General features: G+C 40.9%; 1 protein-coding gene across 33 annotated transcripts in view; it reads left to right on the forward strand.

Annotated features, from left to right (window-relative positions):
- SORBS1 (sorbin and SH3 domain containing 1) overlaps window positions 1-26000 on the forward strand; it is a 1099691-nt gene that overhangs the window by 1027055 nt on the left and 46636 nt on the right. For 27 of the 33 annotated variants that reach the window (XM_086922349.1, XM_086922367.1, XM_086922341.1 and 24 more), the window contains 3 exons: window positions 5982-6080; window positions 10870-10929; window positions 11480-11670. In XM_086922349.1, coding sequence (XP_086778475.1) covers window positions 5982-6080; window positions 10870-10929; window positions 11480-11670 — 350 coding nt within the window. The remainder of the gene's footprint in view (window positions 1-5981; window positions 6081-10869; window positions 10930-11479; window positions 11671-26000) is intronic. The other 6 variants (XM_086922353.1, XM_086922368.1, XM_086922369.1 and 3 more) reach the window with 2 other exon arrangements.

Consider the following 26000-nt stretch of genomic DNA (forward strand, 5'->3'; position numbering starts at 1 on the left):
CCATGGGAGTATTTGCCCCCCCCCACCTCGATTGCCATGAAGCTTCAAGTGGCATCACATCTCTACCCTGCCGGATCCCTGGGAATGTTCGCCCCCCCCCCCCCCCCCTCCCCTCAATTGGCAGTAATCTCTGGTGGAGTTGATAGAAATATCCAAGCGGGAAATAGTTATCTCCGGCTCCGCGATATGACTATTTCCGCCACTATCCAGGATTAGTTGCACCAAGCCTGGAGACTTAAAGCTTAAAACCACGCAATCACCAGGTAGGGTCTTAGGTGATTTGCCGACCCACCCCGCTCTCCATGCCATTTTAAACTCCGAGAAGAGCTTATTTTTAATCCCCGTCCTGGAGCTCAGTAGGTGCAGACATTTGTTCCGCAAAGTTGACTAAAGTTCAAGGGCGTTCGGTGGTAAAAGTGGAACATTAGCCAGAACAACTACATAGGGAGTTACCTCTGGGGGGAGATGCAATTTCAGATTTGAACTTGTAGCAGTCCCCTCATTGTGTCTCTGCAGGATCTACACGGTGGGCTGTCTCGAACTGTTCCCCAATTTAGGCATCCCATTGGTAACTGCTGGACTATTTGCACATTTAAAACCAGTTGAACTGGGCTGAAGTCTCGGCCATGAAGATGTGGGTGGTATTAGTCTTTGGGGTGGGGGATAAATCAAGTCTAGGTTTTTATCTCTATTGCCAGATGTTCTAGGACAGTGATAATTGTGAGAAACTAAATTGCCAGTAGGAATGCCACCATTTCATTTATAGGTACTAGGTCAGTACCCGTACCTGGACAAGTGTCCAAATGGGGTATGGAAATACTGATGATAGACTCCTCTAGCTTAGCAAGTCTAGCCTCAATATGGGATCATTTATGGGACAGAGGGTCCAACAGGGCTAAAAGTGTTACCTCTAACCTTTTCCATGATTCCTCCTCATTGTGCCCCAGAAGAAGCCCATAAACAGGAGTCGCAGTCACTATAATATGTCCCTGCCTGCAAACACTATCAGTGGTGTTAGGTTTTCTCCTACTTACCCTTGGAGACTGTTGTTTATTTTTCAGTGTGCCTCGACCCTTCCTTTTCTTGGGAGGATGTTCAAGGCTGTTACCTTGGCATACTTTTGCCTTCTGACCCCTAGTAATAACATTTGGCCCGGTTAATCTTCTTACTGACTCTGAAGAACTGCTTAACTCTGGATCCACTTCTATAGTCTGTAATTGATTACTATGCTTGCTATGAAGGCCCGTTTCTTCAACCTCTTCATCCTCTTCCTTCTGATCAAGAGGCTCTATCTGTACACTGCAAATCTGGGTGTGCTGTGGTTCCAGCGACAACCTACGCTCTGTGAGCTCTATCTCGTGGATCACTGCAGATTCTGCCCTCAACAAAAAGGCATCAAGAGTCCCCACAACCCCTACGCCAGATTTGCGTTTACTCCTTTTTATCTAGATCACGTAATTGTAAATGTAAATTGATACTTGTATAGCACACTACTCACCCGCAAGGGTCTCAAGGCGCTTGTACGAATACCGCTGTGGAACCCATCCTGGCTTTCCCTGTGAGGCGTCCACTCCTGGGCACCCCCAAGGTGGAGGCCAGGCATCCTTAGCGTTGTGGGGGCCGTTGTGGAGATTAAGCAAGCTATTGCCCAGAGTTGCAGAGTGGGACTCCATGATTGGAATAGGCACCGAGGCGAGAATTATCAGGTCCGTGGAATTTTGAGCCCAAGACCCGCCGAGGCGGGGAATTGAACCCTGATCCCGGGCTAGACCTCTGCATCAGGGTCTGCCGCTCTAACCATTGAGCCACACTGTACCTGCGATGTGCTACAATCTTCCAGTCAAATCAGTTAAAAAATGTTAATAATATGGCCCAGCCTGGCATCTTGTGGTCTCTGGCGGGCTCGGACCGGCCCGCCCTATGCCCGGGCATGCCCGCGTGCGTCCTGCGCTGTGGGAGCCCTATCCGCCTTATGAACACCGCCGGACACTCTCCCCTTGCATGGGCGGCGTGCGCGCTACGTGTGTTGCTGGGAGGTGTAGTCCGGTTATATGCAGCAACACTGTAGCAAGTGGGGAGAAGATTCAGGAGCTCACGGTCGTGTCTAACAATCTCCCGCTCTTGGGCGATTAGTAGTCTAAATATTGTCCTGTATAGCTAGTTGTTCTCTCCAACAGCAGGCAGTTCTACTTTATATCAATACATATATTTATCAATAGATTTAGCAGATTTGTCTGACAGATAGGCTGTTCTATCAATCTTGCCTGTCTGATAGTCGGATATTTTATCACACAGGTGGGCATAAAGATGTGAGTAAGTGAGCTATATGGAGTATAGCTCATTGTACTCTAGGCAGCTAGTAAATAATAACTTACTGCATTGTGTTTAGCTCCACATAGGTCAGTCTCTGGTGGGCAGAATAAGAACCAGAAATTGAGATGCATGTTAACACAAACACACACCAAATATCACTACACCATCTTTACATACTATCTGTCTGTGAACATTGTTAACGGTAGAATCAACCGTAAAGCTGCCAATCGTCCACTTGGAGAAAGTTTGTTGTGTAAATCAAAGCAGAATCAAAAGACAAAAGCAAGGTGCTTTTTTCCTGTCCATTGGTTTTCCCTCCACTGTTTTCAAAGCATTTTTAAGATGGATTTCCTTTTGTAGTGCGAAGAGAAAAATGATCATTGATGCATGGCACAGTCATTTCTGTACAGGCAGTGGATAAAACATGCAAAGGGACACAGAAAGCTAAATTAATATGTTATCATAACAATACAGAAGGAGTTAGAATTTGCTACCTGTTCAGACACATCTGCCATGGATGCGTTCCCCTATATCAAAGTGCATTACCTCTGGAAGATCAGTAGAATGATTGTTTTGCAATGATAATCATGAGCCCACTTCACCAATTTGCTTTAAACTTGTGCTGTGGTAGGTCTACAGATGTTAGCTTGGATGCTATGAAAAAAGCGTTTAAAGGAAAGTGCCTTTTGCCTAAATGAACAATTATACCTGGTCTTCAATAAGCTCTGCTTATAAATAAATTAGACACGTTTGTGTGAAAGAGTTCAGTACTGAAGCAAACTATCAGCAGATACTTTTGCATGATTGCTGTTTGGCAGAGTCTACAATAATTCATACAGGTAAAGGTTGTCCTAACTATTAATAAAAAAAAAAATTCTTGTAAAGAACTTTTAAAAAGCCTGTCTTGTTCCATTTTCCCTTTCAGTAGAACAACGAGCCATTCAGCAAATGAACAAAGGCTACATTTTGAATTGTATATCCAAATTCCACATCCTTATTCATTTTTTAATTACCACATAATCCTACCCTACTTTTTCAGACTTGTAATGGTCCGTTCATCCTTGAAAACATTTGTCCATTGTCTCTGTTTTATTCATATATGTAAACCAAGGGTCAGTGTCATTCCCTTAATTCATTATGCTTATAAATTTACAGCCGCAGATGAAAAACTGTCAGTTATTTCATTGTAAATTTAACCAATAGTTTTGGTATTTGTCGATTTCTTTGGTAAGTAAAAAAAGATATCAGTGTATTATTCCTGCAGCCAATCTGCATAAATGCCTTGGAGTTGGTATCACTATAAATTAAGGTGAACTTTTTTGGATACATTTAGCGGCATGAGTCACAAAAATAATTTAAAATCTACAGTGTCAGGGCCTAATTACGAGTGGGTTGGTGTATTCCGACCCGTGTGTAAATCCCTTCTTAGGCATGGGTCAGAATTACAAATTGGAAGGTACTTAACCCACCCAATAGTTATAGTGTTAAATGCCTCAACCTCCTTTAAATTGCGGCAGACCAAAACTGCTGAAATTTAAAATAGAAAAAGCATAAGGTATTTACCTTATCATTGGTACGTTAAACATCAAAATCTGCATGTTATTCCCCGCAAACTCATAACAGGTGCAATTTATTGTATGTGATAATTAACATACCCTATGGCAGTGGTCTTCAAATTATTTAATACTGCCCCCTTCCGCTCCTCCACAAGGAAAGAAATAAAATTCATCGGGCCCCCTCAGATTTTTCACAATTATTCTATTAAACTGGCAATGTTGAAAACATTTTCGACTTATTTAAACACAAGACATATTTAAACATTGCAGTTAAATTCTGTTACCATTTTAAAAATGCAACCAAATACATGATTTCCAAACATTCTATTCTGGTCAGCCAGGCCGTAGTGGCTTACTGCTGCTCGTTTTTCCCTCCCTCTTAAAACAAGGCACTGCTATCAGCAAAATTCATCGTTGGCTAGAGCCTGGCGCCCCCCGCCCTCCGCCCTTCCTCCTCCCTGATCACTTGAGGCACTCCTAGGGTGGCCTGTCCCCCAGTTTGAAGACCCAGGCCCTATGGTATCGCTATTTATCAAGTGTGATAAATAGCAGCTATACTCGTAATCAGGGCCACAGTGTTTACCCATGAGTGGGTGCACAGTTATGAATATTGGTCATTCACGAGCTTGTCTAGGAGTACTCATGTAGTCGTCCAACAGTTGCCTAATTCCTTATTTTGTCTCTGAGAGGGCACATCTTCATGCTGAATTGTACATTGGATACAACTGCATATGCAACAATGGCTTTGCATGAGTGCAATTGCCCTCTCATTTTGACCTCATTAGTTCAGTCAATCAATCAAAATATCTTTATTCAGCCGGAGCCATAAAAGCCGGGCCTCAACATGAAAGATACAAAAACATTTCAGCAAAAACATAAACTCAGTTCACTAAAACAAAATAAAAGTGCCCATGTGCAGTTCATAATACATATGTATCTCAAAATATAAAAGAAGTGTAAATCATTTCCTAACAATGAAAACCAGCAGCCTGAGAACTAACGTTTCAGCAAAGGCATAAAATCTCATTCATTCTATGGAGAAAGTGCGCCAGTGCAATTTAAAATACATATATGTTACAAAAGATGTTTTTTTATTAATATTGTTTCCTTATATTAAAAGCCACTGTTACTAAATTTAAAATCGCATAGTCAAACGCTGGTGATCCCAAACACTACAATAGTTAAGTTACTTATACATAGTATCAAGCCATTCTCAGATGATACATTGCATACATAAACTGCAATAATTTAGCAAATATATTTCCGAAAAGTGTTTCTAATCCTTTAAGTAAGCATTGTGATATGTATGTTAAACTTGCACGTGCTTTGTACTTATATGGTCTTTGTGTATCAGGGCCTTTGTTCTTGAGGTTCCACAAGTGCTAGCCCAAATCCACGAGAAACGCAATATAAAATGTCTCTTTAGTTGATTGATTAATACATGACATAACCTGCTCATAAGTCTGACCTATTTTTCATGTCGGTGTTGAAGTTAACCATTTCATATAATACCCAAAGGGTTGGAAAATTATTTGTTTTGTCAACGTTTTATTTGATCACACACAGACTATCAGAGATTAATACATTTGTTCTGTGTAGTTGTGTATGTATCTCACCATGTATTAACAAAATATAGACTTTCCTAAAATACAAAATATTTTAAAGTAGTGTAGAAAGGTCAGGGAATTTTATACCATAATGACTATATTGCCAAACGTAGCTAAAAGGCAGGTTTGTACTTACCCCAGTTGGGTCACATGCTCCCGAGAACCATGTTGTACTAGGACTGACATGTTTTTGAAAAGATAACAGAACATGATCATTAAATTCAAACCTTGTCTAGGTCATGAAAGTCACAATTATGTGCCTTAAAAACCATTATTGGTGTATAGTGAAAAGAGCCGAAGGGAAAGAGCAAACATTTCGAAATACCCAGTCTTAACATTTGCATGCCTACGCCAAGCATATCATTTGCTGATGAACACGCTGCTTAACATTGGTCTTTTTGGGGATTTATTTTACCTTTGATCGGATGCAGTTTAATTAGTTGCAATCTTTGGAGAGTACCTCATCTGCTATATGATGATTATTTTGCCATCATTATTTCATTAGTCTTTCCGGACTGAAGGTGGAAATTCAGAACTCACTTCAAAAAGCCCTGTAATGATTTCAGACTCCCCGGTTAATACACTGAGCTCTAATTCTATTGTGGTAAGCGCAAATCAGTAACTTTCATTGTATTAATGCATTTTTAAATACTATATATATGTGTGTGTGTGTGTGTGTGCGCACACGTTCATAATTATAACATACTATGCACACATCCATGTATGTATGTACATATAGGCAAGTATATTCATATGTATGAAAGTATATATATATATATGTATATATATATATAAATATCTCCTCCAGGCTTAGGTTACAGCCGCTGCTGCTCCATAACAGAGGGTGAGTCGTCGTAAGTGGACCACCCAAGCACGGTCCAGTAACAATTGCCAATTCCTTGCAAACCAAGGAATGACGACGCCGTGTTCTGGCCAAATGTCATTTATTCTGTCAGCTGGTAAGACGCGTTTCGCCTGTCCAGCAGGCTTGATCATTGATATTCCGTGTTGCTACTGAGAAGGATAAAATTAATTATATATAAATACATAAGTATAGTGTATTTTGAAGGTATCCCATTGAAATGCTATTGCTGTTCCTTCCGTTCACTCTATTATTAAGTTAAAGGAAACCAGACGCAGTTGCATGATGGGAAAACTTATAAAAGCTATGAGTGCGAATCCTACCCTAGTGGATACCTTCAAAATACACTATACTTATGTATTTATATAGACTGAATGTTATCCTTCTCAGTAGCGACACGCAATAATAGAGTAGCGTGATGAGTATTTTGTCTCCGATGTCTGTCTTCCAATTGCAAATTAATTATTGGAAGAGGCATTCGGAACAAGCGTGTTTACCTATTTGTAATTAACTTTGTCAATTCAAATATGCACTGCTAAATAATGTACAACAATTTTAACATGTCAAAGAGTACATTTCTGATATGAAAGGATGCAAAAACTACCAGTTTTTCTTTTAATACACTTCCAGGGTAGTCATGTCATGTGACCTGTCATAAGAACATTATTTAAAACTGGTTGATTTGGAATAACAAAGTTTTGGTGATCAAACCTGCTGGACAGGCGAAACGTGTCTTACCATCTGACTGAATAAATGAAATTTGGCCAGAACACAGCGTCGTCATTCCGTGGTTTGCGAGGCATTGGCAATATATATATACACACATATATATATATATATATATAGTTGTGTCTTGTAATAGACAGTACAATTGGACATACAGGCCCAAAAATTAATGAAGACTATTACCCGGCGCAAGATCTTGCCATTGTGGTCAGCAGTGCCATGAAGAGTTTTTGTAAATATACAGTAGTCATTCCTCTTTACATATATAAATATATGTTTTAAAAAGCATTGTAATGAGTGGGAACTTGGACTGCAGCTCCTTGAACTTGTGCCTTCTGATAACATTTCGCTGTGTGTATGTGTGTTTTTTACATTGTGCAATTCTAAGTATCACATCTATTCTTAGTCTCTGTTTCTCTCTTTCCCTGTATCAATCTATTCCCTTTCTTTCTTATTGTCTCTTCTCTCACTCTCTCACCATCTTCCCAACCACTAATATTGCCACTCGGTAACTAGCCAAACGTAGAACCCTCTCTTTTCCCTCTGCCTAGTTAGATTATATAATACATTTGAAGCGGTCAGGTTGATAAAGCCAAACAAATAATATCTCAACTGGAATTAACGTAATTCATGCTACGTTTGTTTGAGGATATAATTTATACATCTACTATGCATTTTGCACATAAATAAAAAAGCAAGTAACCCACACAATCAGGTAGTTTTCGTTCAAATTAGCCCTTCATTAGGTAGAGTCTGTACTTTCAGTAACTGTTCCTTCCATTGATTGCTATGGTTTTCTCAATGATGGAGGCATAATTATAACTGAGTTGAACCAGTCTGAATTCGCCCATATATAAGCAGGTCCAGTACTTAGTTGCATTTTGTTGAACATTGAAAGAACATTTTTGGATTTAATATTAATGTATAACATACATACTCCCAGCCATGTCATGCTGGTTTAAAGAGAGCAGAGGAAAGGGCCTAAAATGAAACATATTGCACGGATAAGGGACTATAAATTAACACATTTTTATATCGGACCCCCTAAGGAGGGGAATATTCATGAACTGATATTAGCCCTGCGTCACACAATTTCCGGCGGGGGAGGTGCGCCATTAGGTACATTTAATTTAATTTATTTTATTATATTTCCAGAAATTAAATCTCATGAATACGTTTGTTAAGGTGACATGGGGGTTCTCTAAACAAAAAGAAATAACAAAACAAACAAGTGAGGAGTTAAAAACGTCAATAAAGATTAATCGCTTAGCCTATTACATTAAACGTTTCTGAAGGTATTGCTCTTATCAACAACTGTAACGCCATGTTTGAAGTCAGAATGCATTTGAAAAACGAATATAAGAGTAGTGCACATATCATATTTTTGGTATGTGTCAAAACATACATTAGTAGTAGATCTGTCATCTGCTGTACTTAAACTGCATTCATTAGCATACATTAACCGTTAGACAAATAATGTAAAACATTTATGTCATTCACTCTTTAGGTTCTCAATTCATTTGAAATACCAGAATAAACTTTGTGTTGTAGGGTACTCACAGTTGTACAGAAAGAAAGTTTGGACTAAAATAAAGATATGTTCATGAATCTCAGGGTTTATTCAAGGGTACACAAACACAGGGAAGAGTTCTGGGTGGCAATGAGGGCAATACAAGTTCTGCCTCAGGCTTTATTTGTTGGACTCTGAAGAGAATCTCCATGTACGCGCTTTGATGATATGCATAGTTTACATTCCACCGTTACAGCATGTTCTTGCATGCATCATGGTATGGTACACCACCATAGATTTCTTCTGAAAATTCTTTCCTCTTATGTACTTTTTATCCCATTTATAGACCTCTGACCTCCTCTGTTTATCGGAGCTGGTGCCATCCGTGCCGCACTTCTTCAAAGTGCTATTATGTAGAAAAGGAGACTTATAAAACGGAGCACTGGCTGTGATGTTTTATCTTTTCTCCATGCATCACAAAAGTGGATTCAGTTTTGTAGTGCTTGCGACCTCCCCAAAGGGTCTGGCTAGAGAAAACTCAAGCAGTGAAGACTCCACTAATTAGATAAACATGAAACAGGAGGAAAGAATCTCAGTGCTCACAGTACCAATGTATTGATGAAACATGTACGTCTCTAATAAGGCCAGTTACTTGTTACCCTTAGTAAAGGACAGAGAGGCATAAAGTCAGAGTCAGTATTTGTTTCCACGCTTGTAGCATCGCAAATGCCTTTTCGATCCTCTATCCACTTTGCGTCCATTCTTCAGTATTAACTGCTGAACCAAATTTGATGAAAGAGTTCCATACGGAATGGTCACTGGTATTCTTCAGGTTCAAGGTTTCCTTGAAGGTGAATGTCTTCTTAATCACGTTTTTCGAATCCGTTTGTTAATGTCGATACTTGTTTTCGGGAATATATAGTTAAAGGTGGTTTATATCTAACCCTTCTTCCATTCTTTAAAAACCAGTAGACAGTTTCTGGATCAATTAACCTGTTCCCAACTCCAATTAGATAACTTAATTTTACACGTAAAGCATCCAAGAAGAGTGATTCCAAATGTCTTTAAAACCCTCTTGAGTCAGTACTGCTCATCTTTAAACACAACCCTCAAACATGCGGTCACTTTCCGTGAGAGGTATAATCCTAAGAAACCTGTAGTAATGCCAGTTAATTACATGTCAACAATATTCAGCATGGGTCTGTAGTGAGCAAGGGAAACCCCAACTCTGTTGTGCCAGAGAGAGAAAAAATAGTTACCATATTAAAACTGTACCCCTTCTTAGGAAAGTCGTTTTTCCTGTGGTCCAGTTATGCACGTTCGACAAAAACTGTGATTCACGTTCCATTCATGTTTAGCCACATAATTCAGTTAACTGCAAAAAAAAAAATTTCAACTTCTCAAGTCTTTTTGGTTTACATGTCATAGTCTTGTATGTTTTACCATGGACTTTGCATCATGCTACTTTACATCACAACAATCATTGTGGTATCACTGTGATCTACAATATTTTTAGTTTTGCTCTGCAGTGGAGGAGCCCAGAATACTGTTAATGCCTTTTCTGATTAGCATTAACATTAAGACTATTGAGATATCAATTTGCTTTTTTACCCAAAGCAAGGCAAATGTTTCCTGTTATTGACTATTACTCCATTTGTCATACATTTTTCACTATACCAAATACTGGACTTTTGCTTACTTATTACCGATGTCATATCATGTTCTTCTTCCATGGCCTTAGAGTGCACATTTACTAGTCATGTCACATACCTGAGCCTCACATTTGACAATATTTGCCATCATAGCCACAGAGTGATGAATATATCTTTAGTATAAGGAAAATCAAATATAAACAGTAGTTAACCCCTTCGACGCGGGTGACAAAGCCAGCTCGTCATGGGCATTACCTGCGCTAGGCGGATGACGAGCTGGCTTTGTCACAAAAGCCGCGATTTTCAAAATTCAGCGCACAGCGGGAAAACCCGCTAGCGCGCATGCGGTTAAAAAGAACTAAAAATGTGGCTCAATCAGTGATTATGAGTTCTTACTGTAAGGTCGTTCATTTCCTAGCGAAAGAATACATTCACAAAATGCACCCACACTGCCAAACTTTCCTGACTTGACCCAAAAAGCTCAAATATAATTTTGAGATGTATTTGTGTAAGACAATTCAAGTTTGATATTGACCAAACAAAATGCCCTTTGCATAAGCTTGGAATCATTTTTGCATCATTTATTTCAGAATGTCAATAACATTTGCTATATGTGTCCCTTATAATTTGCTTGTGATCACAGCCTTCACATCATTCATTGAAAGCAGGACCAGATCTTACAGAGTCTGAAAAGAGTTATGTGGTAAGACAGCTGTTTATTCGGTGCTTAGGAGTATTTTAGAAACGAAGCTCACAGTTTTGAGCAACAATAAGAATTTAAATATGATATTTATACCCGTGAATAAATACACTATATATTTTTTCCTAATAATAATTAACTACTAATGGGAGATTGTTCACTATGAGTTTAAACGTTTTCATCCCCTCCTAGAAACTGGAATGTTTGCATCCTTTGCATCCCTTTTGCCCGTTGTTAATGCATGACCTCAGAGTGGCTACTTTCTTTCTTTCCCTAGTGGTAGCATTTATAAGGCAGTGCCAGTTTGCAACCATCTTCTTGCTGCTTTTTGCAGATCTATGTACTAATTCCAAAATTCTTCCATATCTCACCTGTTTTCCATGCTTACACCTGGACCCTCCCTCTGCACTTCACTTCTTGGAATGTCCTTGGATCTACAACACTGTTGTTTGCTGGACTAATGTGATGCCTCTGGAATGTTCCATCTCTTCCTCTTTTCCTTTTTGACTATCTTATGGGGCAATATTTTGTGATGCCATGACCACCTTCTCAGGAAGCGGTCTGCAACGAGATCATACACATTGCAGAAAAGTCTGTTCATTACTGCAGTGCTCTTTCTCATCCTCTTGACTCTCGGCACACAGTGTCTGCTCATGACACTAAACGATGTTTAATCATTTCTCAGCAACCTCTAGCTCAGCAGAGGGGAAGAGGCCAGGAGAGGAGTGACGCACCACGGGAAGTGTAAGTTGCTTTACCCTTTATTAATATTGTTTGTGCGTCCTGGTTTAACTTAGTGTGTTAAATATTTTTTGTTATTTGTATCTACTTATGGTTGCTCATTTCATAAAGAATACCCAAGATCAAATAGTAATTGCATTATGTTTTACTTCTCTTTCAAAGTGCTAAAAAATATATGTATGGAAGTTTTTATATGAATGTATTCCTAGTAATCAAGGTTAAAACAAATTGAAGTCTGTCAAATCTAATTAGAAAATGATGTCAATGCAAATCGATGACCACTAGTCGTTTAGCTGAAAAGTCATCAGTGTCCCATATTCCTCTTCTATTTCTACGTCATGGATTCCATCCACCTACTGATTCAATTGTGTAACAAAACTAAATTGTGGTGGCTATGCTCTAATGTCTGCACCTCTATCCCCAGTTTTCATTAGTCAACAAAAAGGACACAGTATGAAGAATGTTCAGTTTTGTGGTGCTTTCATGGCACCAAACACCCAGTCCCCTTAAGTGTAAATCAACTGCACTGCAGTGCAGTGTAACACAGTAAATCAAAAAAGGCATCAAAGCACACATGTTACAGTTACTATCATCCCAAAACTGTCTCTATAACACCGCAAATTCCCCGTTGTCAATTGAAGTTCCAACAAATAGCCGTACAGAGATCTGTTTATTGCAGGAACACCTCTAAATCATCACAAATGCAGGAGCTGACACATTTCGTCCTCCTGTACTTTTTCAAGGCTGCAAAATCATGTGCGGCAGTCATTTGTACCATTTTGTACATAAAAATCATGTCACTAAAAATCGTGCCCACACAATGATGATATACCGTCAATTATTACCCGTATAAAATTACCGCAATGTAAACAAATGTTAGAAGATTCACCAAAAGTTAGACAGTGAATATTCTATCTGTACTCAAGTAGACAGATTGGGCAGAACACCTAAACCATTCGGCTGTCAGTCCTTAATATCAGGGACCACAATATTGATACCATAGTTTTATCACATTACTCCATGGGTTCATATTTTTTTTACTTTGCTACTGCTGCATTGATTTGATTTCTAACACGCTTCGACTCACAACAAATGACTGTTGTCATGGTATAGTACTCTTTGCTGCCCACTGGTGCCTGGTGCTCCTCTGGGCTTTTCAGGTCGGACGGTAAAACCATGATGCCACCAGGATAATTTCCCCAAACTAGTATGGCGGCCATCAGATCAACAGAACGTGTGGATTACGGGGCTACCTTTTTATGTATCCCGTGCATGGCAAATTAATGAGTAAGCACGTCACATGGACAATTAGGATGTGCCATGAATAAATTAGACTCCCCACTCAATTTTGACAATCTTCTAAATGTATTTTGCGCTTTAGGTAGCATAAACGAACCGCTGACTTTATATTAAATTGCTAATTTTGATTTAGCAAATATGGCGACTGGTTCTCATTGACGGAATATGGATTAGTCTGTTTTCATTTTCTCTTCATTTATTGGCTCCGGAAGAGGATGTAGGAACTTTTAGACTTCACGTGTTGGACGGCATTTCTAAGGATTTCGATGGATATTTCTATTGGTAAGGAACCAAGGGGATATTCTCAAAGAAGTGGCGGTGAGAGGCGTTAGCTTAAGCCTCTCACCGCTACTTCGGAAACGCGAGGCTGGGCCCTATTCTCAAGAATGTGGTGCAGCCTGGCGTTTCCCCCTGCAATGGCAATAACGTTTCTCAACTTAGCGCCAACGCAGACATCCTTGCACCAGAGTGCAAGGGTGTCTGTGTGCAGGGGAGGGTTGTTTATGTACAGGAAGGTGCCCCTTCCTGCCCATAAACAATACTAAAATACAATTTTGTGACTCTCCTGTGTGCTGCTTCGTGCAGCACACATCAAAGTTACAAAATGGCTTTTTTTTAAAGGTTTGTTCATGTACAGGAAGGGACACCTTCCCGTACATGAACAAACCATTGCATTTTGCTATTTTCCATGTGTGCTGCACAAGGCAGCACACATGGAAAAAGCAAAAACGAGGAGACATAAAGCATTTCTCCTCATTTTGCCAACTTAAGACCAGGATTTTTCTGGTCTTAAATTTGGCACCGACACCTGTTATCGCTGCCCTTGATAATAGGTGGCAGCGTCGATCACAATGGGTGTTGCGGTGGAACGCCCACCGCAACACTGACTGCACACCCCTTTCACTCTAAATTTAGTGTGAAAGGGGCCTTACTCTCAAGGCAGGATTAAGCCACTTAATGTGGCAAGTGGGTTAACGCTGCCTTGAGAATAAGGCGCAGATCCTATCGACACAGGAACTTACCAAGGTCCTGCAACTTTGAATTATTTTGGATTTTGGACATACAAGAAGTTGGATTAAGTGGATACCTACCAAACCACTCCATACTTTAAATACAAGTTTCAATAAACCCTTTTAGGCCGGTAAGTGGAGGATGTCCTTGTTTACGGGGTCTGCTTATGAACCGTGGTTATGAATTGGAATGTTTTCTTTTTATAAATATAGATAGTGACACCTTCCGGTTGTTGTGCCCCTTCAATCCAGCTACTACGTACTATGGGAACGTTGTTTTAGAACGTTGGGTGTTTTGTTGATCATAGACTTAACAGTGACTGTGTTTCTGTGACTTCTATCAGGTCAGAATACTTTTTGTGACAACCTAACTGATACACTAATAACATAACGATTATCACTCTCAGCTGCAGAATAATATTTAAAATGAGATAGTCTTTGTTTAAGTGAGTGAAAGGTTTTAAGTCTCTGGCTTGCGGAATTTGAGAGCATGAGACTTGAGTGTTAACGTCTCAATCCATGGGAGATACCGTCACAGTTTTCTTCGAATATTTTTTTTATTCCTGTGCTCTTTACTTAATTGAGGTATTTTATTATTTTAAGTAGACCCACCTATCAAGGGCATTGTTTATATTCCTCAAGAGTCTTTACTGGGCTCTCCTCAACAACACTTTCCCTATTGCGCCGCTAGGTGGCATTATTGACTCCGATTGTGCATTTTGTTTCCTCATAAAGATTAGTTTGTCTGTGGTGCTGTTAATATCATAGATATTTTGAATATATCGCGATCTTCGCTACTTAATAAACGTCAACAAGGAGCATTGACTTCGATTTTTCTGTTTGTTTTACCTCATCAATCACTTTATTTCGGTTCTTTTTTTTTTAAAGTATTTTTATTGAAATGTTTTTCCCCTTTTTTCCCCCCCGAGATGAGAACAGGGCACAATAACATTCATTACAATACAAAATCATAAATAAGTATTGGGATTATACAGAGCATTATGATCATAAAATAATATCAATTCATATATGGTTTTCTCAAAACAAATCATATACTCCAAATATACACAGACTTCTATATACTAAATTCTCAATTTCGAACCCCCCCTGATGATCACTAATCGGGACCTTGTTTCCAGTGGACGAGCGGCTCCTATATTGCTAAGCCTACTTTCTTACCGTTTCTCCCCCTCCTCGCATAGATAGCTGATTCTAGCTTTTGGATAGATAATAGCTTCCCCAGCCATTGATGATAGGTTGGAGGGTTAGGATCCAACCATGCCGAGGCGACTAAGAGTCTGAGGATAGCCGAAGCTACGAATAGAAACTTATCATTACCCACACAAGTCTCAGGATTGACTCCTAATAGCATGACAGCTGGACTTAGTTCTATTGTTGTTGATAGTACATTCTGTAGAAACTGCTCAATATCCCGTTTTATATTATTCAGATGTGGGCAGAGTGAAAAAATATGTGTTAAATCCGCCCCCAGACTCCCACATCTAAAGCAGGTGGTTCCCGTAGTACCCCCCCATTGAGCAATTTTTCCAGGAGTGTAGTAGAGATGGAATAAAGTCTTATAATGTTGAGCCTGTAATGAAGATGAACACAACAGTTTTCTTCCCAACTCTAATGATTCTGAAAAAATATCCCAACTTATATCCAAATCTACAGACCACCTATTTATCCATTTCTCCATATCATCTTTCTTTAACGCTGTCATCTCACAGTAGAACCTCTTTATAGTACAATCCGAGCCTGTTTCTATAATATCCAACAATATATTTCTATCGAACCCCATAGGTCCTCCTTTCCTGTTTATTAGACAACTCCTTATTTGAAGATATTTAAAAAAATGTTTTGTATCTAGGGTATATCGATCCTGTAACTTAACAAATTGTAAAATACCTTGGGGGCCCAGAATATCTCCAATCTTTCTTATCCCACGCGACTCCCAGTCTTGGAATACAGCTCCCGAAAAAACCATACCCGGAAGTGAGGGATTATTTTTGAGTCTAGTGTAAAAATTATATTTCCCAAATCCAATCTTTTTTGATATTCCCTTCCAAACATTATGAGCAGCCATTAGAATCTTGAACCGTGTTCGTTTATAATAACTTTCCTCCGTAAATCTTAAAAATATATTTTCCGCATTTTTACCTAAAACCAAACCATAAATTGCAAGTGATCCTGCTTTATCCCAGTCATCTATATCAGCCCCCCCTACCAATCCCAACATATTTTGGAATGCAGCGGCCCAGTAATACACTTTTAGGTCTGGTAGGGACCAGCCACCACGTTCCCGTGGTAAAGACATATACCTCAGTGCTCTGCGTGTCTTTCCCTTAGCCCATACGAAGCGGTTGATCATTTGTTCACATATATTAAACCACTTGTTTTCAAATAAGAGTGGGATAGCCCTAAATATATACAAAAATTTTGGCAATATCATCATTTTAATAATATTAACCCGACCCACTAGCGATAAGTGTAAATTTTCGTACCGATCCAAATCCTTCTTTATTTTGCTTATTATTGGGGCGATGTTATTTTCCACCAAGTTGTTTAAATCAGCTGTTATTTTAATTCCAAGGTAAGTCCCTGCCTGTACCACACGATTATCATCACACGGAGTCATCGAGTTTTTAATTATCTGAGTCTTGGAGACATTTAGGGCATACCCGGATACGCGTCCGAATCTGCGGGCCTCTTCTTCTATATGCCCAGTTGCCTCTGTGGGGTTTGGTGTTATCACCGCCACATCATCAGCATAAGCCAAAATCTTACATGGTCCCAGTAATGTCGGCAATGGAGTTATTTCTGGACAGAGCTCTAATTTGCGGATCAGTGGATCCATATACATGGCAAAAAGTAATGGGGAGCATGGGCACCCCTGCCGTGTACCCCTTTTAATAGAGAATTGGCCAGTAGTCCCCCCGTTGACTCTTAGGGCCGCGACCGGTTCTTTATATAGGGTTTGCAGTGCTTTTATAAACCCACCCCTGAAGCCAACTCTAGCCAAGGTGTACCACAAATAGTCCCAGGAGACCCGATCAAACGCCTTTTCAGCGTCCAATAGAATGACTGCCATCGGGTCCCCTGTGACTTCGGCGGCATCCAATAATGTTATTACTTTCCTAGTATGATGGGTTGTTCCTCTACCAGGGATAAAGCCATGTTGGGTGTGATAAACTAGTGAATTAATTACTTCTGCAAATCTCATTGCCAATATTTTAGAATATATTTTAGTATCGTTATTCATTAATGTAATGGGGCGATAAGACCCAGGCTCCTCCTCCGGCTTGCCCTTCTTAAGAATCAGGACGATGTCTGCACCCCCCCATGACTTTGGTGTAGACTGCCCAAGCTGTGCAGATTGAAGCACTCTAGTTAACTCTTGTGCAAGTACCCCCCAGAAAGTTTTATAAAATTCTAGAGGTATCTGATCGGGGCCGGCAGCCTTACCAGAGGGGAGTTTGCCCATGGCTTCCTTGACCTCTTCCATTTCTAACTGGGTTTCTAATCTATCTGCATCTTCGTCTGTTACCCTCTCATTTGGTATATTCTCCAAATAGTCACTAATCTCTTCACTACTACAAGGATATTGATGATCATAGAGGGTCTGGTAAAATTTCCTGAATACTTCCCTAATTTCTTCGGGACCAGTTTGTATATTACCATTTTCATCTCTAATTTGCCTCACCGTGCCCGCTGCCGCTATCTGCCTAGTACGCATGGCCAGTACATGCCCAACTTTTTCATTATATTCGTAACATCTTTCCCTACGGATTGTATAGTGTACTGCCGCTTTTTTTGCCAGATCCCCTTCCGCCTCACTTTTGACTTTTAGTAAATCTATCAGATATTGTTCTACTGGGTCACCTCTAATAAGGCAATTATCGACTTGCTCTTCTGATTCTGAGACGGCTCTCTCTAGCTCCCTTTGTAATATCCCTTCCATTTTGCGTTTGTGAAAACTGTAACTGCATGTTTCTCCATGGACGCCTGCCTTAAAAGCATCCCATATAACTCCCTCCGATGCCGTTCCTTTATTATAGTAAAAAAAGTCAGTGATCCATTTCGACATATGTAATACATAATCCTCTTCTAAAAGAAGTCTTCTTTCAAAAGTCCATACCCGATTGGATCTTTTTCCTCCTTCTACCTTTAGTTCCAGAATTAATGGATTGTGATCACTTAGAATTCTTGGCAATCTATCAATATTGACCCTTGACATTAGATTACTAGAAATTAAAAAGTAATCGAGCCTAACACAGACTTGGTGTGGTGCAGAATAATAAGTATATCCTTTCTGTTGTGGTCTAGTAATACCCCAAACATCATTCAAGTTGTTACTACACAGGAGATCAACAAGTGCCTTATGAACTCTTTTCTTACGGCCTTTATAGCTTCCATTTTGACCAGTTCCTAGCCCATCGGCCCCGTTAATATTAAAATCTCCTCCTATAATAATCTGTGGGGGCCAAGCAGCTAACTCAGAATCTATAAACTGTAACACCTCCGGGTCGTCCTGTGTAGATCCATAAATGGACACCATCGTCGTCCAAACCCCATCTATCTCGATCTCTACCATGGCCCATCTTCCCCACTTGTCCTCTAATTTTTTTCCTATTCTCAAGTTTTTACTCCTTGACAGAATAGCGACTCCTCTATTTTTAGCACCTTGTTTGGAACTAACTATGAGTTGATATCCCATCTGGTTCAGGAAAAACTCTTGGGTACTCATTATATGCGTTTCTTGCAGGAAAATGAAGTCCACATTCATCTGGCGTAATCGTACACCTATCTTATGTCTCTTTTGGACATCGTTTAAGCCGCACACATTCCATGTTACAAACCTAAGTGTCATTACTAATTTTCACAAAACTTTTGACTGCCTGATCACTTGACATTATCTTAACATACTTTATCTTCAATTCGCCTAAAACACTCAATACATGAAGCTTAGAATTGATAATCCCTTCCTTGACATCCTGCCACTGAGAAACTTTTTCCATCACATGCCCATCATTACCTCTACAAGTTACCATATCCTTGTGCCCTGCCCCTAAGTTCTCCCTCCCCCACCCCAGACGCCCCACCCTCATGATCCCTCCCCCCCTACAGGCAAATAGGTCCATAAGACCTATGTCTGGCTGACGTTTGCCTCTGGGTTATCTCACCCTCCCCTCCCCGATTTTCCTTTAACTATATACATTGTTCAGAATGCTCACAGCATAGACACAGACCCAATCATTTTGTTATTATTTTTCCCTTTTCCTTTCCCCCCCCCCACCATGATTCATAATTTTTAGCAGTAATTTCAGAATTTTTACACTTTTTTTTTTTTTTCCCCTTTTTTTTTCCCCTTTCTCTTTTTCCTCTTTCCCCCTTTTTCCCCCCTTCTTCCCCCCTTATCTTAAAAAAAAAGAGAAAAAAGAAAAGGGGAGAAAAGCATGTCACCAATTTGGGCAGCAAAAAAAAAAAAAAAAAAAAAAAAAAAAACCAAATTCTTGAATATAAAAATATATTGCAGAGAGTAATATGTCTAAAGGGGTTAGTAGTTGACTACGCTACCATACACCGCTATACCACTATGCAGCCACCCTTCAATTAAAAATATAGACGAGGAGAAAAGGAGTTTAGCAATCAGGCTGCTCCTGATGCCTCATTTTCCTTTTTATACTTATTGCTTAGCAGAATATGCTACTTTTTACTTTTTACGAGGTATATTTTGGACAGGTCCAACTTGTGTATCTTGGACCTCCAAAGATCCACGTGTAGGCTTTTGACGACCTCTATTCTCTCTCAAGTAAGAAAGATATTCTTGCGCCATAATTTCAGAATGAAAAACTCTAAAGCTACCCTCCAAGCCGACTTTCAGACGTGCCGGAAATAAAAGATAAGCCTCGTAGCCTATATTATGGAATGGAGTAATAAGCTGTCTCATCCGCCACCTTCTTTCCACGGTGGCATGGCAAAAATCGGGGCGGGTGAAAAACTCAATTCCCTTATAAGAGCGTTTAGCCTGTGGTTTTGCCTTATTGATTAATTCTTCGCGCAGAAGAAAATTACCAACATAGATCAATATCGCCCGTGGCTTGCCCTGCAAATCCTTTCGTATCAACGGAAATCGGTGCGCTCTTTGAATCTCATGTTCCCAATCCCATGAGACCAACTCAGGGAATGCGCCTTTCAACAAATCAATAACAAATGTTCTAACATCCCCCGCCTCTTTCCCCTCTTCAATTCCAATTAATCTGATGTTATTCCGCCTTTGTCTGTTTTCAAAGTCCTCTAGCTTCCAGAGCATATCTGCAGTTGTCTTGTCTTTATCATCGCCAGCGTCTTTCATCTTAATGAAGTCGTCTTCCAGTTTGCTTGTTCTGACCTCAAGCTCGGATACTCTCCCGACCATATCCTCGTACATTTTGTTGACCTTTTGCAGAGAGGATTGTATCTTTCTATTTGCACGCCTGGCCCTTCTACTTGATCTGTGACTCTCAGCGCGTGCCTCAGTTTGGATTTGTTTTAGGGTTGCAAACAAAAGTTCAAAATTGGCGGCACCCCTTCCAGGGTCCCCCTCTGCTCCATGAGTGGTAGATTCCTGAGCCCTTATTTCCGTATTCACGGATACTCCAGTGTGAGCTATTCCATGCTCTGCGATGTTATCCCAGATTAATTTTTTTGCAACTGGTTTCACTTGTCTTCTGCGAGGTGCTTTAGATTCATTCCTGCGGGTTGGATTGCCTGTTTTCCCCGTGTATGCAGAGTCATTATCTTTTGACTTTCTGAGCTCCTCTCTTAAACTTTTTTTAAGTTTTGGTCTTGCCACCCTTTGTACTGTCTCATGTGCCACTGAATCAGTATCGCTATCCGAGATGGTCGATACGTTCCCGAGACCGGATATGTCAGTTTCTGAACCTGAACCTACTATGGAATCTGAATCACCCAATTCTGACTCTGCACTAGAGGATTCTGCAGTGCTTGTCTCACTTCCATCTAACTCCTCCTCATCTCCTTCATTGTCTGCTTCATCATTCCCAGTAAAAAAGATGTCTTCACCAGGAGATGCCATAGATGGATCTGGGATGCTTTGCACATGTTCCATGCTGCTAATAGTCATACTTGTATCCACTGACATATTACTACCTAATTTTAATTGATCCGATACCTCATATGCTTGAGCTCGTGTCTCTTTCCTCATATCCTGCACATCTTGCGTTCCTTCATTGTTTCCACAGAGGGCTGAGATCATACCCTCACTCTCAAGGCTACCCTCTGCCCCAGAGTCTCTATTACGAAATTGGAGTGAAGGCAGCGCTGCTGCATGGTTATTTCCTACCTTCCTTGTTATTGACTCGGTTTCAGGTTCCTGGCTCTTTAAGACCGCGGGCCCGCCCCCTGCTGCAACCACTGAAGAGACAGCCACATCCTCTGCTTCTGTAACCTCACTTCCTGTAAGAGGCGTCGCCGAGCAGCCAGCAATCTCATCGCGCACCACGTCCACGTTGATTTCTTGAATAACACCAGCCAACACGGAGCTCTGCAACTGCACATGGCCCAGCTTGCTCCCACACAAAACTGCCAGCGTGGGAATGAAAGACGCCTGCTGCCCAGCTGTTATATCCGACGAAACTGCCACCGCCGCTCCAGGTGCAGGTAGGAATGATTCCACTATCGTGGTCTGTCGTAAGGCAGGTTCTCTCCCCAGCGCTTCCAGCAGCCTCGGGTCTGTGGCTCCCTTGCCAGGACCCCTACCAGATCGGGCGCTTTCCGTTTTGTTTGTTTTTGCCAGCTCCCTTTCTTTCAGCTTGCGTGCTTTTGCTTCCTTTGCCTCTTTCGCAGCCTCCCGCCTCAGCGAGCTTTGCTCCTCGACTTTGCTCTCAGGTTAGTAGCTGAAGATCCAGGACCCTCTTCAGAACATTCCTCATCGGAGGGGGGTAAATCCCTACTTTTGTTGTTAGTGCGATAGATCTTGGGCGCCATCGCAGCAGAGTAATAAAGACGGCCCGCCTGAAATGTCCTTGAGATTAAAGCTGTAAAGGACTCGAAGAAATGTCTTCCTTTTCTCAAACTTCTGTCCTGAGTCAAATCCTTAACAATCGTAGGCCAGTGTATCAAGTTTACAAACATCTCCTCGAGTGGTACTTCAGTACACAGCGGGATACATACGATATAGTACCACCTGGGACTCTGAGCAATATAAGAATACTAAATGAGCATTCTTTTCCACTTCATCGAAACACCATCAGGAGAGAGGTAGAGTGAGGCTTCCCCCTACGGCGTCTCGGCAGCCATCTTGCCTCTTTCGGTTCAAGGAACTGATTACGCTAAATTTAGTCCTTGCCTTCCCTACTAAATTCAGCACAGATGGTCTTTTATTTGCCTGCTGAAAGTGGTTGAGAGGAGTAAACCATTCAAGATTATACTTACAATGTAGTCATGCTTAAAAGACCACAGACTCCGAATTCCAGTTTATAGAGTTTATTATAAGGCCAAAAATAATTGAATATAAACACACCTTAAAATCAGAGAATATAGGTGCATGAAAATCAATACAGAGCCAAATCTACGAAGGTAATTCATTCGGCATAAAAGGCATAATGTGATGTACTCCAAAATCAAAATGAAACACAGAATGGAAGCTGAATCTAATTCTCTATTCATTAAGAAGAAAAACAAAAGTTATCTTTCCCGACACTGCTCTCAATGAGGAGATACCCGTAATGTCTTTGAAGAAGACTGAAAGGCGAGAAGGGAGCATGCCTTCCTTGCCTGGCTATCTGAAACCCAAGGCCACTAGAAGACAATAAGAACTTAATTAAAAATCTACAGAAAAAATATTGCAAGTGAAACAGTTCATCATGTGACGCATTTGGGGGGCTGAACTTTGTCTTTTTGTATGGTGCCCAGAGACAGTGTAAGGAGACTTCTGCTTTTTTCGGTGGAGAAGGAACATCTTAGAGCGAGCTCCATAGCCTTAAGCTCTCTGACCCATTTGACGTGAGTACTTCTTAGGAGGTCAACACGTGCTGACACCTTTGGGGTATGATGCAAGGGAGATAGGCAGCAACCTCCACACTTTACAGCCGTACTTGTAACCAAGATCACTTGATATGGTCCTCACCAGCGAGCATCAAGGCAGCTCTTCCTCACGTGTTTACGGACAAGCACCCAGTCACCAGAGGTAAGATCATGCAGCAGGTCACTCGAGGTGGGTGCAGTCACATCCTCAACCTGGCGGGATACAGAATTAACCACATTAGCCAGTCCCCTACAATAATCTATAACCAAATCATCTGTGATGTATATCAATGCTGTAGCTGGCACCATAGGCAATCGCATAGCTCTTACCATCAATATTTCAAGGGGGGAGAGCCCTGTCCTCCTATCAGGAGTACTACGCAGACTCATCAATACCCACGGTAACGCATCAGGCCATTTTAATGAAGTTGACAAACAAAACTTTGACACCCTTATCTTAATTGTGCCATTTATTTGCTTCACCAGACCAGAAGCCTCAGGCCTGTAAACACAATGCAGTCTCTGTGATGAATTTTCAAAGCAGTACACAACAATTTCATGATTTCACTATGGAAATGCGTTCCTCTATCTGTCTCCACTGATGTCGGAAATCCAAAGAGCAGTATCAGTTCCCTTAAGAGCAGTTTTGCTACTGTGAGACTGTCACATCGTCTAGTTGGATATGCCTCAACCCAGTGTGAAAAGATACACACCACCATCAAAACATATCTCAGCCTATTGCACCTCGGCATCTCGATAAAATCAATTGTATCCTATTAAAAGGACCTCCTGATCTGCCAGTGTGACTCATCACAAAAACATTTCTTTTCCCAACATTCATTTGTTGACACCTAACACACCTGTGACAGACTGCTTCAGCATGTACACGAAATTGTGGGTTGAACCAAGTTTGGCTAAACACTCGTACCATGGCGTCTCTTCCAAGATGAACTGCTCCGTGAATCTGCCTTGCCATTGTGCTCAATAAACAGTTAGGTAACACTGCCCTTTCATCTGTTGACACCCAAATGCCATCTTCTCTCTTTTCACAGCCTGCTCTAACCCAGGATGCAGCTTCCTCCTCTGGGACCTCATCCTGCAGCTGCTTCACCTCATCACAAGTATCGGCTACAGCTACATCATGCTGAGCTCGGTCTCTTCTGTACTCTCTCCAACATATTTACCATTGAAAATACAAGCGTGTGTAGCACAAAAATGAGCTACTTCATCAGCATAGTTATTACCTTTGGTGACAAAGTCTTCTCCCTTCTCATGAGCTTAACATTTGGCTACAGCTATCTCTTTAGATTTCTGGAAAGCCTCTAATAATTGACGTACATATTCTCTGTTATGGATGGGGGATCATGAGGAAGTCAAAAATCCTGTCTGAGACCATAACTGTCCAAAATCATGAACCACTCCAAGCCCATATTGGCTATCCGTATAGATACTAGAAAAAAAGGGAAAAGTGGGGGGGGTCTATGTGGGTTAGTTTAACGACCTCAATATCTCATAACCCAAAGCATAACGAGAACAATAAACAAGAGATATAAGGTCCGGACCTTATATCTCTTGTTTATTGTTCTCGGTATCCGTATAGATAGTCACTCGGACTCCATCCGCGATGGTACAGGCACGTATCAGGGCAATAATTTCAGCCACCTGAGCGGAGTATCCTCTTTTAAAACAAGCAGCTTCAACCACTCCGAAGATGGTACACACAGCAAAAGCTGCTCTCAAACACCCTTCATTGTTTCTTAAGCATGAACCGTCAACAAAAAGGATCAAATCAGATTCAGGCAGAGGTTCATCAACAATTTCAGGTCTGGGTTTGGTAAATAGTTCAGTAACATCCAAACAGTCATGCTCTTCACAATTCTCTCCTTCCTCTTGCGGAAGAGGTAACTATGTCGCAGGATTTAAGGTGGTACAGCGTTTCAAAATAAAAATTTCAGAAGCTTATATAACTTGCTCATACTTTGTAAGTCGGTTATTCGTTAAATACTGTGTCTTTGTTCTTGTCATGAACAGTTCTCCTGAATGTGGCACATACACAATAAGGGGATGACCCATCACTATGCTTTCACATTTCTCAATGCTGACACCTGTTGCAGCAACGGATTTTAGACATCCAGGCAACGCAGAAGCTACGGGATCTAACGTGGCAGAAAAATAAGCCACTGGTCTACTGGCACCTCCATGTGTCTGTACATGAACTGCTAATGCACATCCTTCCCTCTCACAGCAGAAGAGCAAAAACGCTTTATTGTAATCTGGCATTCCCAGAGCTGGAGCGCGACATAGGCTTTCTCTCAGCGCATGGAAGGCTCTCAAGCAGTCATTATCCCATGGTACCAGATCACTAATGTCTTTTCAAGTTAATCTCAAGAGTGACTTTGCTTGCAATGAAAAATTTGGGATGCCTGTCGACAATAGCTGACCATTCCCAAAAACATGCAGACTTCTTTCTGTGTTTTCGGAGTTCCCATTTGCAGATTTGTCTCTATGCGATCTGGTGACACCCTTCGTTTTCCCTTCTCAATCCGGTTACCTAAATACTGCACTTCTGTTTGATAATACTGAAGCTTGTTTGGGGACACCTTGTGTCCATTCTTTGCCAAACGATTCAACAAAGTCACTGTGTCAATCCTGCAGGCATCCTCAGTCTCAGAAGCGACCAAAAGGTTGTCGATATACTGTACCAGGACTGAGCTCTGGGGCATCACCAGCCCTTCAAGATTCTTTTTCAAACGCTGGCTAAAGATAGAGGGACTTTCTGTATACCCTTGAGGGATCTGACAGCATGTTAACGCACGGCTGTCCATCCTAAATGCAAAAATATATATTCGCTTTCTTTGTGCAAAGGTATGGAGAAAAATGCCTGCCAGAAATCTATGACTGTAAACCATTCTGCATCACATGGTATCTAAAATAATATAACAGCTGGATTCGATACCACAGGACAACATGGGATCACGACTTCATTGAGCCTGAGGA

Source organism: Lissotriton vulgaris, chromosome 5, assembly GCF_964263255.1.
Source record: "Lissotriton vulgaris chromosome 5, aLisVul1.2, whole genome shotgun sequence".
NCBI lineage: Eukaryota > Metazoa > Chordata > Amphibia > Caudata > Salamandridae > Lissotriton > Lissotriton vulgaris.